At 42.8% G+C, this 18,103-nt stretch overlaps 1 protein-coding gene across 1 annotated transcript in view; it reads right to left on the bottom strand.

Moving 5' to 3' along the window:
- The window catches only part of TMTC3 (transmembrane O-mannosyltransferase targeting cadherins 3), a 56,480-nt gene that overhangs the window by 29,965 nt on the left and 8,412 nt on the right, over positions 1 to 18,103 (bottom strand). Inside the window, exons 2-3 of the mRNA XM_066591496.1 lie at positions 12,795 to 13,014; positions 7,255 to 7,473 (exon numbers count right to left, since the gene is read on the bottom strand). Of these exons, the coding sequence (XP_066447593.1) occupies positions 7,255 to 7,473; positions 12,795 to 12,983 (408 nt within the window). The 5' untranslated portion in view covers positions 12,984 to 13,014. The remainder of the gene's footprint in view (positions 1 to 7,254; positions 7,474 to 12,794; positions 13,015 to 18,103) is intronic.

Genomic DNA, 18,103 nt, shown 5'->3' with positions numbered 1-18,103 from the left:
GCGCGGACGGCTCCCGCAGGCTTCTATTGAGGCCTATGGAAGCCGTCCGGATCCGCGGGAGACCTAAAATCAGAATATACTCACCTGCTCCGGATCTTCCCTTCTTTGCGGCTTGATCTTCTCTCCGTCGCGGCCGGATCATTTTCTTCTTCGGGCCGGCGCATGCGTGCGGCACGCAACCGGCGTGCCGTGCACATCCGCCGGGCCGAAGAAAGAAGATCCGGCCGCGACGGAGAGAAGATCAAGCCCCGAAGAAGGTAAGATCCGGAGCGTGCGGAGAGGTGAGTAATTGTTATTTTCAGCGCTCATGTCCGCAGGGCAGGAGGGACCCGCTGCAGATTCTCCATGGAGAATCCGTAGCGGGCCTGATTTTCCCCGTGGACATGAGGCCTAAAAATGAAGGTGCTCCGAATACTAACCAGAACAGAAACTGATGTATACATTGCAAAGACCACAGGAGTCACAGGAACACCGCAGCCCCTTTACAAAGCTTATCTGCAGGGGTGTTGGGAGTTGAACCCCCACCGATCAGATATAGTTAGCCTATAGGGATAGGCCATCAATTATTATAAACTAAATAACCCCCTTTTAATTATAGGGGGTAGTACTGTATCAAACACCTTCTCAAAGTTCAAAAATATTTAGTCCACAGCTGCCCTCTTGTCCAGGCATCTACCTACGTCTTCATAAAAAACAAGTCAGGTCAGTCTGACAACTTGTGCCAATAGTAAAATGGAGTTGGTTATCACTTTTAATATTTTCTATCACATACTCCCTTCAGAGGCCCTCAAACATTTTCCCACAATATATGTCATGCTTAATGGTCTATAAAAACCTGCCCAAGACCTAGAACCCTTTTTAAAAGCGGCACATTTGCCTTGCCTAGGTCCCTTGGCACTATGCCAGTCACGAGAGAATCTTTAAATAATTTTAAAAAGACAGAGGGGCAGCGACTTTACTAATTATGGAGTGTAACTCATCTAAAACTGCAGCCTTGCTCACATTTACTTTATTTCACTTAGTTTGGAGTATACGCCATCTACATTCAGTCACTAAAGGGGTTTTCCTGAGGGTTTTTTCCCTTTCGTCAGCTCTGCAGGTCCCCACAAGTCTAGCTCCGGTATCCACACCGTGTCTGTGCTGAAAGGCTGCAGTCAGCCCATTTATGGGACGTTATAGGCTGCTGTACCCAATCCCAGACCTTAACAGTAGACTGCAGCTTGTAAACACAGACCCAGTAGGGTGACCGGAGGTGCCGCACTAGAGCAGCAGGGAGCCAAGATGGGAGAGTATAGGCTACGTTTACATGGGCAGCCTACTTTTCGCAAAAAAAAAGTTAAACCCTTCAAAGTATATTAGTTGATGAAAACCCCACTGGCACCTCCTACATCAGTCATTCTCTGTTGTTTTGCCTATAAAAAGCTAAAAGAACCCATTTAGTAACGGTCTTCTCTTGACCTCTAGTCATCAACCCCATTACCATTACTTAGGGGTTCTACATGTTCTGTCCTTTGTATTTTTATAGTTGAATAATTATTATTATTATTTTTTTTTGGGGGGGGGGGGGGGGGGGGGTTAATTTCATTCCCACCTGCCTTTCCTTTTACATTTTAGCCAACTGCATTCCCTTTTTAAAGATTTTATAAATTTTGTAATTCTCAGTCTAAAACTAACTTACCGTATATACTTGAGTATTAGCTGAGTCAATGTGTTTTACCACAAAAAACTGGTAAAAACTTATTGACTTGAGTAGAAACCTAGCTATACTTGGGTATATACTAGGTAAAGAAAAGATGCAATACTCACCTACCAGCCGGCGTCTGTGTCCCCGGCGCAATGGTCTCCCCCGGAGGTGCGGCAAGCTGCTTGAGAATTCGTCAGGGCTGTGTAGGTAAGAGCTGTAATTGGATCGAGCGCTAGCCAATCAAAGCCAGCGCTCGATAAACCAATCGCGGCCATTCAGTTTTGTCATACACTGAATCACTGTGAATGATCGAGCGACGGCGCTCGTTCACAGCCATTCAGTGGATGACATCGCTGAATGGCTGTGATTGGCTGGCCCTCAATCCAATCACAGTGCTTACCTACACAGCATTGAAGGCGGGGGAATTCCAAGCTGAGCATGGAGATGACAGCGAGGAGAATTCTCGAGCAGCTTGCCGCACCGCCAGGGAGACCATTGCGCCAGGGACTCAGACACCGGCTGGGAGGCGAGTATTGGGGGGGGGGGTTTGTTGTTTAATTTTAACCCACTCGAGTATAAGCCAAGGGTTTTTTTTAGCATTAAAAAATGTGCTGAAAAACTAGGCTTATACTACAGTATATATGGTATATTTTTAAAAGGTCTTCTTTGTCATTTTGCCCTGTCAACATTGGTTTAAGCCACGTAGGGTTTAATTTCAGCTGTTTAAACTTCCTATAGGAATATAATTTGCAGTATATTTAACCAAAGTAGATTTAAAGCTCTCCTATTTAGTATTAATATCACCGCGGCTGATCATGGAGTTTCTCCCATGCTTTTCAATGGGGAGACCTTGCATTGCCTGCACCGAGCACGCAGTACGATACTGCCCACGAACCCATTGAAAACAATAGGAGATGCATTGCAAAAGCACGCACAAAAGAGAAACTATACCGCACTTTGTTTCCCGGATGGCGGTACAATACAGGAACTAATTGCTCCCGTGTATGACCCCATTCAAAAGAGTCATGTTCATATTCATGCGTCTCACAACACACAAATCTTGCCCGATTTCTTCGCCAGTCTGAAGCCAGCCTTACAATTACAACATAACCCCAATCTATACCCAAGTAACATCTTTTATCATCATTGCATATCTTGAGTAGTCTGCTCCACTTGCCTATGTAGCTCAGTGATGTAGAGGAGTCTATAAATTACAGTGGTCCCCCAATTTACAATATTGGCTCCAGGACGACCACCAGATGTTGAGAATATTGTATGTTGAAATCAGAATTCTATGAAAGACTGGTAAGTAGAGTGGAAGCCCCCAAAATGTCATTCAAGAGTAATACAAAAAGAAAATGGATTAACCCCTCCTAGTACCAAAGGTGGATTGGACCTTAATGATCAACTAATCTTTCAGTCCCCCCCCCCCCCCCCCCCATTGCTGGATTTCTAGGGCCGAATCTTTTTCATTTTTTCCAGCAACACAAAAAATACTTGTCCCACAAAAAACAACCTCTCATATGAGCTCATTTTTTGTGGGACAAATATTTTTAATGGCACCTATAACCTAATTTTGATAACTTTTTTTATTCCATTCTTTTTCTAGAGGCAAGATTAACAATCTGCAATTCTGTCACTGTTGTTTATAGTTTTTTAAAGGTTTTTCCCATCTTTCCCATATAAGTTTTAATTTTCTTTTTTTGCAACTTTATCACATTTCTTCTTTTACGGTTGCTATTGAATGAAAACAGCATTTCCCTGGAGATATCCCCTGATCATTTTTTGGAATCCTAATGTTTAAAGGTGGCCCAAATAGGTTTCAAAACATCAGAGCTTCTATGAATTGATTATAGCTAATTCTTCATTAGCACATATCCTGTGTGCCAGGTCTTCTACTATTCAGTATAATTAGAGAGAAATTATAATATTTATTTATATAGCGCCAACAGATTCCACAGCGCTTACAAGACAGTGGTTTTGTTTCTGTTCTCCCATTACATGTAGTAATCGTTTGATGGAAACAGTAGGGGTGAGGGTCCTGCTCCAACGAGCTTACATACTACAAGTAATGGGGTGATACAGAAGGTAAAGGGGCTGGAGATGTGCAATGTATAGCGAGGTGAGGGAGGCTATACACATAGACAATGGTCAGGCCGTATAGTGGCTGAATCGGTATGATTGCCGGGGATGGTTGGTTACGGTTAGCAGGGTTACAGTCAGTAGGGCAGGGAGCATGCTATCATGGGGGAGTACAGAGGGGTTTGGTTTAGGGGATATGGTATGCCTCCCTGAAGAGGTGCGTTTGAATGAAGGGGGTGCTTAGTCTGATTTCGTTAGCAGAGCGGAGGGCGCGGGTTGGGTGGTGGACTGAGATGAGGGAAGCAATGTAGGGTGGCACGGTGCTGTGGAGAGCAATAAAGTCGACCATTCTTATCAGAGTATTTACATTAGACTATGGTCACATTGGCATCACCATACCATGCAGTATTTTAACACTAGCAGGTGTCAAATTGCATCTTGTCAGTTAATTATACCATTAGGTCCCGACGGTGACTAAAAAGTCATAGCAGCCATTAATGACCTTGTAGAACGGTGAAATATCAATATTTGCAGATGATCTGAAACAGTATAATGCAAGAGGGGGTAGTACACAGATGCACAGAAGTCTGGATACGTTGGGGGCTTGGCCAGAAAAGTGGAAAATGAGATTTAACACTGATAAGATTACGTAGATGGAAAGGGAAAACACATGTTATCACTACATACTGAAATTAGAAAACACCAGGTAAAAATCAGAAAAAAATGGGATTCAGTCAATGGCAAAAATCGGCCAATTCGCACCGATCGTGCAATCGCTACACATTTATGTTGGACAATGACTGACAACATTTGCTTGTACAGCAATTTTCAGCACTATGATCACACCATGTAAAAGACCCTTTACACATAGAGGATGACATGTACAACAGGTGACATGATACTAAGATTCTACTAGTTTCTGAGTTCTAAGTAAGTAACATTATATGTTGCAGACACCGCTTACATCACTGATCAATTTAATAAAAGAACCAGAATTTGCAGGATACGTCAGGGCAAACCATTTTCTGCAAGACTTCAGGCACCCTCTGCTGGTGAACTTAGTGACTAAACAAGCACTTCGAACAAATACATTAAAAAATGCTGCTCAAATTCACTGTATTTAACTTCTATGGAAATGGTAAGGAGAGAAATTACTCAGAGGGGAAAGTGTTTTTGGAAAAAGCACATGAAGAATACAATTCTGTCAGTAAACTACCAGATGTAGTGTGGAGATGTCAAGGACCAGCTACAGCAGAGATTCTACGTCAAAGAATGGAGGTTAGGACATCACACGCGACTCCGAAATGATTAGAGAAGGAATGCCGCACAGTATGCACCCAGAGAACCAATATTAAAAAAAATACAAAAACAACAAAACTTCATCACCTGGCTCCCTGTCACGTCTCCTAACTGTACCATGACTTAGGTTTATATTGCTGTTGGGACGTGACAGGTTCCCTTTAACATCCATGGCTTGGCTTGATTCAGAATTTAGACACACGCTTCATGTCCCTTTCCTTACTCAGCAGTTTGAGAGTATTGGTTAGGGTCATCCAATCTGCCAATATCTCCAGTAGGCCAGGAACCCTTATGCCCATATTTGATTATCCCAGTTTCCTCCGGTGGTGTGAACTGCTTATTTTTTAGTATGGCTTAACACTTAGTTGTTTAGCTCATCATTGACAGGTTCTTTAACATTCCTCCCTTGGTATTACTTAAGAGCCTCTGTCCAGAGGGGCGAGTGTCTTGGCCGAATTATTTTACTTGGAGGGCGCTACTTGCTATGGTTAAATAAAACGCTTCTTGAAATATTGCTACGGTCCTCAAAGCTGCTCCCCTCACAAACTTCCCTTGGCATGCTTAGCACAGAAGAATTATAAAAGTCTGACAGTGGCACAGGTGCCCCACCTTACTCCATAGGGTGCTCCCGTCTGTGTCCGACCTATGCTGGCAGTGTATGAATGCTCCTAGGACAATACTGCATATCCGGTTGGAATGCCTTTTACATTTTTTAGCACCTTAATAAACTCCTGGGCACGCCATAGCTGATTGTCTCTGGCTCATTCTCATCTTTAAAAAGAGGGCTTTTTTGTTTTTTTCCCCACAGCTGCCAGAACAGTTATCCTAAGACACTGGAAGTCTCCTGTGCCACCAGCATTAGGCCTAATGCCACAGGCGGATTTGATTTGCAGAAGATCCGCAATTCAAGCCACCCATAGGGAAGCATGGGCGTCTGCACCTAAATTAAAACATGCAGACTTGTTTTTCGGATTCCGCATGTGGAAAACAAATCGCAGCATGCTCCATTTTAGTGTGGATTCAGTGTAGATGGCTTGCATTGAAGTCAATGGAAGTCGTCCGATCCACAGCCCGTTCGCAGTTGACAGTGCGGACGGGCCGCAGATTCCTCAGGAAAGCGGTTTAAAAAAAATAAAAACAATACTGTACTGCGCATGTGCGACGGACAGCACTTCTGCAGTACAGAAAAAAGAAGACCCGGACAGATACGCAGGGTCCTCGGGCATAGACAGGGTCAGATTCAGCTGTGGGCTTCCAAATGCGAAATCTAACTTGCCTATGGATATGAAGCCTTAGAGGTATAACTATTTAAGGAGAATGGAAGATATTCTAGCTGACAGTCCAGGAAGTCAGGACAACTTTCTCAGAACATGACTGGGATGGAATGCTTTCAGGGATCAAGATGAACTCTTTCACTGGTAGGCTATTGGGAGGGCCTAGTGTGTTGTGGTCTCCTCTCCTCATTTCTTTCCATTGTCTCCCTCTCTTCACTTTCCCTTTCTTCTCTCCTATTCCTCTGGTTATAATTGTTCCTTGTTCTTTTTTTCATATATATTACTTTGCAAATTGGTTTAATGGAATATCTTTTCTTCGGCCAGTTTAGTCATCTGTATCAATATTTGAGAATGCATAACCTTGGATATATTTTGTTAGATTAATATGAATGGCATTAAACAACTTTGCAGACAGTTTAGCTTTCTGTCCATTTTATATATTTGTACTACTATTAATCTTTTTACACAATTTTTTTTCCTATTCTGTAACCTCTTAAAATCGTAATAAAAACTAAGAAAAAAAAACGTAATTCTTCCCCCTCTCTGCCATTTGAAAGGGCATCAGGTGTGGATAGATACCGCTGCACACAGGGCAGGACAGTTGCTGAAACAACAATCATCTGATATCTAGTAAGTTTCGTGTTCTATAGGTCAGAATAGGAAATCCACACAATACTTGCTGGGTAATGGACTTTTTTCTCCACAGTTGTCCCACCGAGCATGTAATGGCATCTGTCTATGCTCAATGTCAAATCAGGACCAAGAGTTGGGCTGGTCAACACCTTTAAAATATACCACTTCGTTGTTCATAGATTTTACTAAATTAATGCAACAATTTTAGAATTAACATAATTAAACAAATACAAATTCTAATTAGGATTAATATGGCCACTTTCATGTATTTCTCATACTTACAGCCTCAGTATGTATTGGATGTACAGCAAACAACAGGGCAGCAATCAGGCTGGTTCGGTTGTCCAAAAACAGTTTACAAACTTTAAGAAAAATCACACACACCACGGCATGAAGGAAAAGGTTGAGAAGATGATAAGAAACTGCGTTCAGTTCACTGAACAGATAATTCAGTCGAAACGTCAGGACTGTAAGAGGACGATAGGATTTATGACTCCTCTCCTAAAATGTAAAAAGGAAGACATGATTGGATCAAGAACTTATTGAATTGTTGAAACTAGTATATACTGCAGATAGCAGATAAATGATTACAGGTAGGTGCACACGGGCACAACTGCCAGTAATGCCTGAGGTACAGTAGTGCATCGGACAGCCCATTCACACCAGTCTGTGTGCTGTCCGATATATAGTGTGAAAAGTGAAGGATTTTAGGATTTCTATATATAATGACATAGAAATTTTATTAAAATTAAAAAAAGACAAAACACCAAAAATACGTTTAACATAAAAACTTGATTTCTACAATAGATCATTTTCTGACCTTGTATTCCCCGTCATCAGTTCTACAGCCATTTAACTCCCTACACCGATAGAACAATGATATAACGCACATTTATAGTGATTATGTTAAGACTTTCTGGGCGAAGCATACCCTTAACCCATTAAGGACCAAGCACAGTAAATTTACGGCGCTTGATCCTGGGCTTTGATTCCAACCGATAGTAAAAATACAGCAGGGGATTAAAGCCCCTGCTTCTGCAATTAATCAGAAGCAGGTTGGTTCGTCAGCGGTTAGTCACAGCGGAGAACCCTAAGGAGAAGGCAGGAGTGGGTTTTTACTCCTTCTGCCTTCTCCTTATGCCAGTACACAGCGCTCAATGAGCGCCATCTACCAAGAAGTAAAAGTGGAAGTATAACTTGGAAGTTGAAGTATAACGCAAATCGTTAGTCAGTGACTATAAACTACAGAGGGAGGGTTTCCCCTGTAACTTGGGCTCCCGTGGATGCCCCAGCTTGAGTGGAAAAGTGTAAAATAAATAAAAACAAAAAGACAAACAAACAAGTGAATGTCCCCCAGAGGTCTTATATGACGTCAAGGGGGACACAGACCGTAAAATAAAATAATTACATAAATAAATAAATAAAACAAAATAAAAATATATACCTAAAAAAAAAAAAAAAAAAAAAAAAAAAAAAAAAGAATAACCCAAAGCCAAACTCAACCAAAACAATGCCTGTATGCACCCTGTAATCCAAAACTATACATAGTATATATCAAAACGTATGAAACAAAACGAGGAACCCATTCCATATTTTATCTTAGCGTAAATATACGAATTAAAAAAAAAAAAAAGTTAACAAAAGACAAAAACAATAAAAGCTAAAAGAAAGTCAGCGAAAAAGATATTTTATATATATATATATATATATATATATATATATATATATATATATAGCCCTATAAGTCACGGGGGGGGGGGGGGGGGAGAGAAGCAAAAATAATTTTGGTATCTGTAGGAAAAAAAAAAAAAAAATAGGGCAGTTAAACCACCACATGGGTAAAATCCATTAAAAAAAAGGGTATGCTCCTTAAGTGGTTAACAAAATTAGATATACAATCAGGGTATTTACATTTCCTGGACTGCATTCAAATTACCACCGAGCAGTCTGGTGGGCAGGCAAGACCCTCTCGCCACCCCTTTCTGCTACTGTGACGTGGACATCCTCCATGTCATCAATGTGTGATCAAATTCATGTATGTGCTGGGAGCTCCCAGCACAGACGCATGTGCAGTTCAGTCTACCGAGTCTGCCCACAAGATGGACAAATGGAATGCACATGCGCAGGTCATGGGGCTCCTGGTACTGTGAGCGTTTGATCGCCACACTGATGACGTGAACATCACAGTAGCAAAGAGGAGTGGTGTTAGGGGAGGTATGCAGGCCTGGATAGACAGTCCAGGCAGCTCACCAGTGATAGTCTGGGCTGCCCACCGGACCCTTGGCAGTAATTAGCATGCGAGCACAGGAAATGTAAATACCTTCAGCTTAGAGCTATGCTTCGCCCAGTAAGTAAGAACATAACTTTAGAAATGTTCATCAACATCATTCTTTTTATCAGAGTAGGGGGTTTAATAGCTGTTGAACTGATGACAAGTTCCCTTTGGGACGGTGTCACACGGGTGTAAGTGCATTAATGCGCGTTTATGCAATGAGCTTGTGCATTTGCACGTGCCCATTTTATTATACTTTTTGCGTTGGGACACTATACGCACAGAAAAACATGCTTCTATTTATTGAAATAGGCAATTAAGTTAGAATAAATAGGCAGTTAGAACAGGAGTTTATGGCAGCAGTGGTCATACATGTGTCCTGCTGCTTCATTCATTTCCATGGGAATGCCAAAGATTACCGTATGCTTGAACTCTGCAGGTGCTCCCATTGGAATAAATGAAGCAGCAGCACACATGCGCAACCGCGACTCTATTCAGTGACCTTTGGGACCCCATTCCCAGGATTGGTGACGGTTCCACTTCACTGATCAAAAAGATATTCCCTATCCTGTGGATAACATTTGGTCTTGGCACAACCCCTTTACGTTTTGAACACATTTGTTAGATATCAGACTTGGTTAGTCAAATCAACAACCCCAGTGTTAACATCTGAAATTGCTTTGGAAAGCTCAGAGGTTATGAGAAGAAGTCCTAGCCAGAAGATTCATGGGGAAGTGCCTGCCAAGTTCAGTTTGCAGCTTAAAGGCCTATTATTCTGCGTAGTCCCTATTGGACATTGGTGGAGACAGATCAGAAATAGCGATAACTGAAGAATTACTACAACTTCATTAGGATGAGTATTTCCATGTGATTTCTTAATTTGTGGCAAGAACACAGGAAAATGTATTATATGATCTCTTCATCAGAAATTTGATTGCACAATTCCCAATCCTATTTTGGCTTTGTCTCTTTTGCGCTATAACAATATTATAACTTAATTCTGGCATATTAAAAACTTTAATTTTACCCTTTCCATGACTAAATAAGGATGATTACACATACCGGTAAAAAGATTTTCCTTTAGCCTCCAGGACAGCGCTACCAGGCGGGCTTCCCCACCTCTCTGGAACAGGAAAGTACAAATGCTCCCACTCCTCATGTCACATACGGGGCTTACGCTGAAAGGAGGGTGAGGAAACAGTTGGGGGTCCTGACTGCTAAAACCTGCACCGATTGCTAGAATGGGTGACGTTGGTCCCACATCCTCTTCTGTATTGCAGTATCCATGATGTCGATGGATGACAGAAACTTCTGCGGTTCCATGGAGGCAGTGACAGATCTTAGTGATTCCATGCGAAAATGTCGGACTTTTACATTCTGGTTCAACTTCTTCAGATCCAGAATTTGTCTGACAGAGAAAATAGCAACTTACCTCCTAGGATAGAGAAGGACACGGATTCCTTAGTTCCAGCAGTGTATGCCACATTCTTGCTTGCCTTTAAGTAGGCAGGGACTGATCTGGTTAAAGGGGGGGGGGAGGGACTATAGATGGAGGGTCATGTGCATGTTAAAGGGGTTGTCCCGCGGCAGCAAGTGGGTCTATACACTTCTGTATGGCCATATTAATGCACTTTGTAATGTACATTGTGCATTAATTATGAGCCATACAGAAGTTATAAAAAGTTTTATACTTACCTGTTCCGTTGCTGGCGTCCTCGTTCCCATGGAGCCGACTAATTTTCGCCCTCCGATGGCCAAATTAGCCGCGCTTGCGCAGTCCGGGTCTTCTGCAGTCTTCTATGGGGCCGCTCGTGTAGAATGCCGGCTCCGTGTAGCTCCGCCCCGTCACGTGCCGATTCCAGCCAATCAGGAGGCTGGAATCGGCAATGGACCGCACAGAAGCCCTGCGGTCCACGGAGACAGAGGATCCCGGCGGCCATCTTCAGCAGGTAAGTATGAAGACGCCGGACCGCCGGGATTCAGGTAAGCGCTGTGCGGGTTGTTTTTTTAACCCCTGCATCGGGGTTGTCTCGCGCCGAACGGGGGAGGGGTTAAAAAAAAAAAAAAACCCGTTTCGGCGCGGGACAACCCCTTTAACCCCTTGAGTGGCGGGTTTCCTACCACCCTGTCGTGCCCACCAGGGCAGGTTTTTTAAAATGGTGTAATCATTGAATTTCAACTAATTTTGCAGTTGCGTCTCAAGAGCCATAACTTTTTCATTTTTCCATTGACATGGCCATATAAGGGCTTGTTTTTTGTGGGACAAGTTGTGATTTTTTAAACAGGGGGGAGGAAAAAAAGAAATGGGGAAAAAATAAAAAAAGGGGCCGTGTCATTAAGGGGTTAAATAATGTATTAACTTCCTTCTCTGGGTCATTACGACGCATGGATACCACATGTGTGATTGTATTTTTGATTTTTTACAAAGTAAAGGGAGACAAGTGTTTTTAGTATTTTTTTATAATTTGTTTCCTTTTTTTTTTTTTTTTTTTGTCCCTTTAGGGGACTTCCACAGGGACCCATCAGGACCCCCTGATCACAGCCGGGGGTCCGATGGTGACAGCCCTTTACATGCTGCAGTCACATAGACTGCAGCATGTAAAGGGTTAACACAGCAGAGATCGGAGGTTTTCTCTGATCTCTGCTGTAAGAGCAGGTACCTAGCTGTCCTCTCACAGCCAAGAACCAGCTCTCCCTGCCACAGAGACCATCGGCTTGCTTCTGACAAGCCGATGGTCTCTATGGCAACCTGTAAACAAACCAGTGCAGGAGTTTGCCGACATATCGGCAATATCTTCTGCTGGTTTTTCAACGCCCTTGCTTTGTTCTCTGTGGGTCTGTGCAGGCAGAGCACACTGTCACCGCTTGTGGCATTGTGCTCTGCAGCTCCCATAGTGATACATAGCCCGGAAATCTTCCGGGCTATGTCACTATGAGCAGTGGAGCTCGTCCCGGAACATTTCCGGGCGTGCCACTCAAGGGGTTAATGCTCAGCTGTGCCTCCTGTTATTGAGGTTAGGACAAACAACAGCACAATTAACTTAGTTCTGCTTGTTGTCCTCGTTGGGGTAACAGGCAGAGGGTCCTGCCTCCCTGTATCTAAGAGGAGGACCGTCGAGAACATCGTGGAGTCTGCATCTTACAGACACCAAGCTAAAACTAGTTAGATTGGTGGCTGCAGGAGGGGTCTAGCTAACAAGAGGAGCTAATCGTTTCCTGCTTAGCGTCCGGCTCCTAGTGGCAGTAGGCATACCCAAAGTCTTCAGCTGCATCCCTCAATGATAAGGATGAGAATTTGGGTTTTGAAGCATAGTGAGCCTTCTTCTGTTTGAATCTAATGTAGTTTAATGAAATTTTTTATAAGCTGGAGTTTAATGAAACCAAACAAAAAAATACAGACACACCACACCACGATCCAACAGGGGAAAGACACAGGGGGCTCTGGCTGCTCCTGCACATGGCTCCGAGCTGACCCTGGGGTTGTCATCCAGAACTCTAACCAAGCAATGCACTTTAAAATATTTTAAATAGTAGGAACTGTCAAACTAACCTCAGACATCGGTGTCCCCCAGAAGTCATTTTGGAAGAGCTTCTTTATGGGTGTTGTGGGATGCAAATCTTTATTGTCCAGAATTGCTGACACATCATCGAAAACAAATCCACAGAAGAGACTGTTCCAATAACACAATGCTACAACACATGACAATACTCCTATTTCTTTTATAGTAATTTCAGCCATCTTCTTGAGATCCTTCTTGGGACCTAAGTCACTGAAACGCAAATAACGTAGAATTACTAACTATATGGGTAAATTATTCAAACAACATAAATCCCAATTCAGAATCCCAAGTATTTAACGCCTTAATGACCAGTCATTTTCTTGTTTTTTGTTTTTTTTTGCTCTTTCATTCCTACTTTCAAAATAAAACTCATAGCTTTTTTCTGTCAGCAGTTCTACAAGAGCTTGTTTTTTGTAGGAAGAATTGTATTTTTTCAATGGTACCATTGAAGGCCTCATGCCCACGGCCGGGTCAGATTCCGCATGCAAAATATCGCAACAGAATCAGATCCAGCACTTTCCCCAGAGACCCTATACTCACCTCCCTGGATCTGCTGCGAGTCGGTGCGCATGCGCAGTGCATGACGCGCCAGCGCTGGGCCGTGACACGGATTCTCACGATACTTCTGCTGTGCTCACAGTGGAAGTATTGCGAGACGGACAGCTTCCATTGACTGCAATGGAAGCCGTCCGTGCGATTTTCCACACAGAATGGAACAGGCTGCAATTCTCCCCCCCCCCCCCCCCCCGAGCAGAAAATCGCAGTTAACTTCATCTTGTGAGCATGGGAGAATAGTTTACCATAGCATGTCTATGGACAGACATTTCTGCGGAATTCGCAACGGGTGTCTGACCGCGAATTGCGTAGCGATAATCTGTCTGTAGACACTAGCCCTAAAGCAGGGCTGTGGAGTCAGTAAGCTAAACCTCTGAATAATGTTTCCCCAGACATTGCCTCCTTCATATATAACTCATGTTTTTTTCAAGAGAGAAATTTTAAATGGTAGCATCAGGCTTTTTTATCACTTTTATGATTCCTGAGGTCTGTAGAGGAGCCTCACTACTGAGCATGTGCAGATAGTGCAGCACCAATTCATCTCAACTAAAAGCCCTCAAGAAACAGCCTAAGGATACTTTGTCTACTGTAGAGCAAAGCGAATAACTCATTTTCTGTAGCTGCTTCCACATTCCAGTTATCAATGTTTTTGATAAATAGGGGTTTGGATGAATAAAAGATATATTTACTGGACATTTCAAAACTTTCCTAAACTCCCATGAAAAGAAATCTGCAACAAATTCTGTACTGTTATATATATGAAATATACCATATTTATAAAATCTATTAAGTATAAAAAATATATATAGTTTAATAAGTCAAAATCAGTACATTTTTACCAACTCCACCAAAATGGGAATCTGACTCCATAGCCATGATTTAAAGTATTGCACAATGTAACGAAGAACGCTCAAAAACTTCAAAATAAGATTAAACAAAAAAAAAAAAGTAATTGCAACATTTTTTATGCAGTGTACATAGTTCAGTAATGACATAACTTTATTCTCTGTGTGGGTCCGTACAATTACAGCAAAACCAAACGTTATGGTTCTTTTGTTGTACTAACTTGAAAAAAAAAAACATTTATCACTTTCTGACCAACATAATTATGCTCATTGATGTGCCTATGAGAGGGCTTATTTTTGCAGGGCAGGCTGCAGTTTCTTTAGGCACCATGTTGGGGTGCATACAACATTTTGATCGTTTTTTATTTAGTTTTTTCTGGGGGGGTGACCACAGGCAGGGTTTAATAGGCAAAAATCTATGACATCCCTGGAGGCCTTCACAAAACTCCAAGCTTCCAAGGTATCCGAACGGCACCTCCTGATCTTGTTTTCTTCCTCTGTCGGGCCATTTAAATGCCGCTGCCAAAACTAACAAAGGCATCTAAAACGGTTATCGGCTGGGATTATAGTTGTCTGTGATTGTACCCGATTTATCCAGGTGTCAGCTATCAAAGATAGCCCATACCTGCCGTATATGGAGCGGACACATCTCCCGAGCCTGCTCCATAAACATCAGATGTACGGAGGCTTGTTAGACATAAAGGAGTATTTCAGCCATAAAAAAAAATAATCAAATACTTACCTATTCCTCCTCACGCCATTTGCATCTTCTCCTTGCTGATATTCTCCAGTCCCCCGGGTCACCTCACCGCCAGCCGGCCGGATCCTCTTCTTGGTATGATGCATTCTTCTTCCTGTAGGTCAGTGTAGGTTACGTGTACAAGTGAGGTAACATTCGCTGCCTAGAAAGGAATGACGATCTATTGCAGAGACTGCACATGCACGCTGTCTCGCCGCGAAAGTTCACATACTATTGCAGAGAGACAGCATGCATGCGCAGTCTCTGCAATAGCTACGTCACTAGTGACTGGATACATTGCCCTGCAAGGAGACTGCAGAGAATGAATGCTTTGTCACCGAAAGAAGAACAACTGGCCGGCTGGAGGTGAGGTGACCCAGGGGACTGCAGGAGACTGAACTACATCGGCGATGACAAGATGCGGTAAGAAGTCTGACGGGGTGTGGAGGGGAGGAACAGGCAAATATAGAATTTTTGTTTTCTAATGACAGAACCCCTTTAAACTGGTATCACCTATCAAACTGGATGTGTTAGATTGGTGGTGATCCAACTGCAGAGACCTACACCAATTTCTAGAATGTTTGACCTCAGCAACACATTCCCCTTCGCCAGCAGAACAACCTTGGTAAGGAGTTCAAACAAATAGGCAGCTGGATATGTGCATTCCTGATGTTTTTAATGGCCATTGCACTGACTGCAACAGTTGGTCGCTGCAGACATCACCCATGTTAAAGGGGTCCTCCAAATTATATTTTTTTAATGAGGAGAGTCAAAAATAAAAAGCTAAATCATACTAAATCGCAACGACCTTTCGCCGCTCCAGCACCACTGCTCCAGTCCATCCTGCCAGGCTTTCTTTACTTGGCTGCAGAGATGCCGTTCTGTATACACAACAGCTGCAGCCAATCACTATCCTCGGCGGTATACGTTTCAAGACTGCCACTGATACAGCCAAGTAAGCAACCGCCAAACAAGATCAGAGCAGCAAGTATTAACCATTTCCTGTCCTCTCCACAATTTTTTAAATTACTTTAAAAAAAAAAAAAAACCTTTTAGGTTTATTACATGAAGCCTGATCTTACTTTACGACAGTATGGATAAATCTGCTATACTACGCTGGGAGATAACTAAACAAAATGAGGCCGAAGTTGGGGGAAAAAAATAAAAAAAAGTGTACATAATAGGCAAAAATACATGATATACATTAAAGGTATTGTGTTTTAGAAATCTTATATCTGCCATCATAGTTTTAGAACAGTCTAGAATAAGGACATGGCTAAGAGGAACCATAAGATGTGTGACATTTAATGAAGTGGTGTAAATGTATGCCGGTCACGAGGTGATGTAATGAAAGTATACAACATACCTAGTGACTTGCACCTAATTTATAATGCCACGTGCTCCAGCACTTTGCACCATGTTCGTAGACACGCATCCCGTGACACTAATGATACATTTCCTGACATGTATAAGAACTAAACTAAAACTTCCTAAATGTTGCAAGAGGCCAGCTGTTAATTCCCCCTCACAGTACATGTTCTCAGCCCGGCACACACTATGAATTCATTGTTCACAAACTATAATTGACCCTAACATAAGACCGCACATTCACATGACAGCAACTTGAAGAAACAAACTCTTTTTCTGAAGTCAAAAGTTAATTGTGGGTCCAGAAACGTTGCACGAAACGAGAGCGGCCAAGTAAAAGATCCATCACGCTATACAACAGAGGCGAACAGCAGCAATTTTATGATGCTGACCAATTATTAGAGATGAGAAAGACGTAAAGGAAAGAAAGAGTCCTAAAATTAACGGCAGGATTTATAGAACAGTTTTCAGAACTTGGCACCATAGTGCCCAACGCCCAAACACTATCAGTTACTTCATCCACATACTTTAGGATGAAAATCCACAATATCTTATCATGTAGGATTAAAGGGAACCTGTCACATCCCCACGGCGCCATAAACTAAAGGCCCATTTACCCGTGACGAACTGTCAGGCAAACGACGGCGCGTCCCAGTGAAGTTCGCTGCTGTGCTGTTACACAGGAGTGAGTGTCGCTGGATCGCTGGCAGCGCAGCTGGAGGAGAGTTCTTCCCCCGCCCCTCTTAGTTCACTGTAAGCAGGCAGTCGTTCAGTACTGAACAGCTGCTACTTACACGGTACAGCCAGTTGTTTAGCTTTCTACATGCAGAAACTGAACAATTCTCGCTCAGTCATTGGGTCTCTGCATGCATTTAGGCCTCATGTCCACTTGAAAAATACAATCCGCGCAGAATCTGCTGCAGATTCCACGCGGATTTGCTTTAAATTTTTTTTTTCTTCTTGCATGCGGATATCCCCACCTATAGATAGCAATGTGGCCGATCCGCATGGAATCCGCACTAAAATGGAGCATGCTGCGTTTTTCTCGTGCGAAAAACGCAAAATTGATTAATATGCCATTTGCAGGTGCAAAATTCAATTTAATTGACTGCAGATGGCCAATGATATTCCTATGGGCAAAATTTCACCCGCGGAATCTGCAATTTAATTTTGCTAGTGGACATGAGGCCCTACACGGGACTATTGTTCAAACTCCTACGGGAGCACTGGGTTTTGAACAACTACTAACGATAATCAATCCCGTGTAAAAGGGCCTTGAGTTATGTACAGGGAGCCGGATGACGTATTATTTATACTTGCCCACTACTGTGATTCAACACTGTCAACCAGTGAAGATCACGTAGAGCATGAAAACTTGATTCTTTTAAAGGTTCCCCTACACATGGCTCTACTATACTAGTCTATGGGAGAGCACATGCGCAATAACCTGAAGACTCAGATTTTGCGCAGTACAAATTTTTTTCTAAATATTTGTATTTCCTGCATCGTTGCTAGGTGATGACGCGGGGACCTGCAGCCCATCCGCAATGTAAATTGCAGATTTGCTGCGGGTCAGACGGCCTCCATTGACTTCAAATCCCAATTACTATCACAATTCACAGTTACTCTTCGCTTGTCTGGCCAGTTTGGAGAACTGCAAGCAGAAACAGCAATACAACTGACATGCAACGGCTTTGAATTGCCCACGGTGTGTCAGTTTCAGCGCGGCTTGGCCGCAGGAGACTGTCTGCAGCGTGTGGACAAGATTTTTTGCAAATCTCGTCCACTTTGC

This window comes from Eleutherodactylus coqui, chromosome 2 (genome assembly GCF_035609145.1).
Source record: "Eleutherodactylus coqui strain aEleCoq1 chromosome 2, aEleCoq1.hap1, whole genome shotgun sequence".
NCBI lineage: Eukaryota > Metazoa > Chordata > Amphibia > Anura > Eleutherodactylidae > Eleutherodactylus > Eleutherodactylus coqui.
Note: the sequence above shows the minus strand (reverse complement) of the source record. Positions and strands in the feature narration are given on the sequence as shown.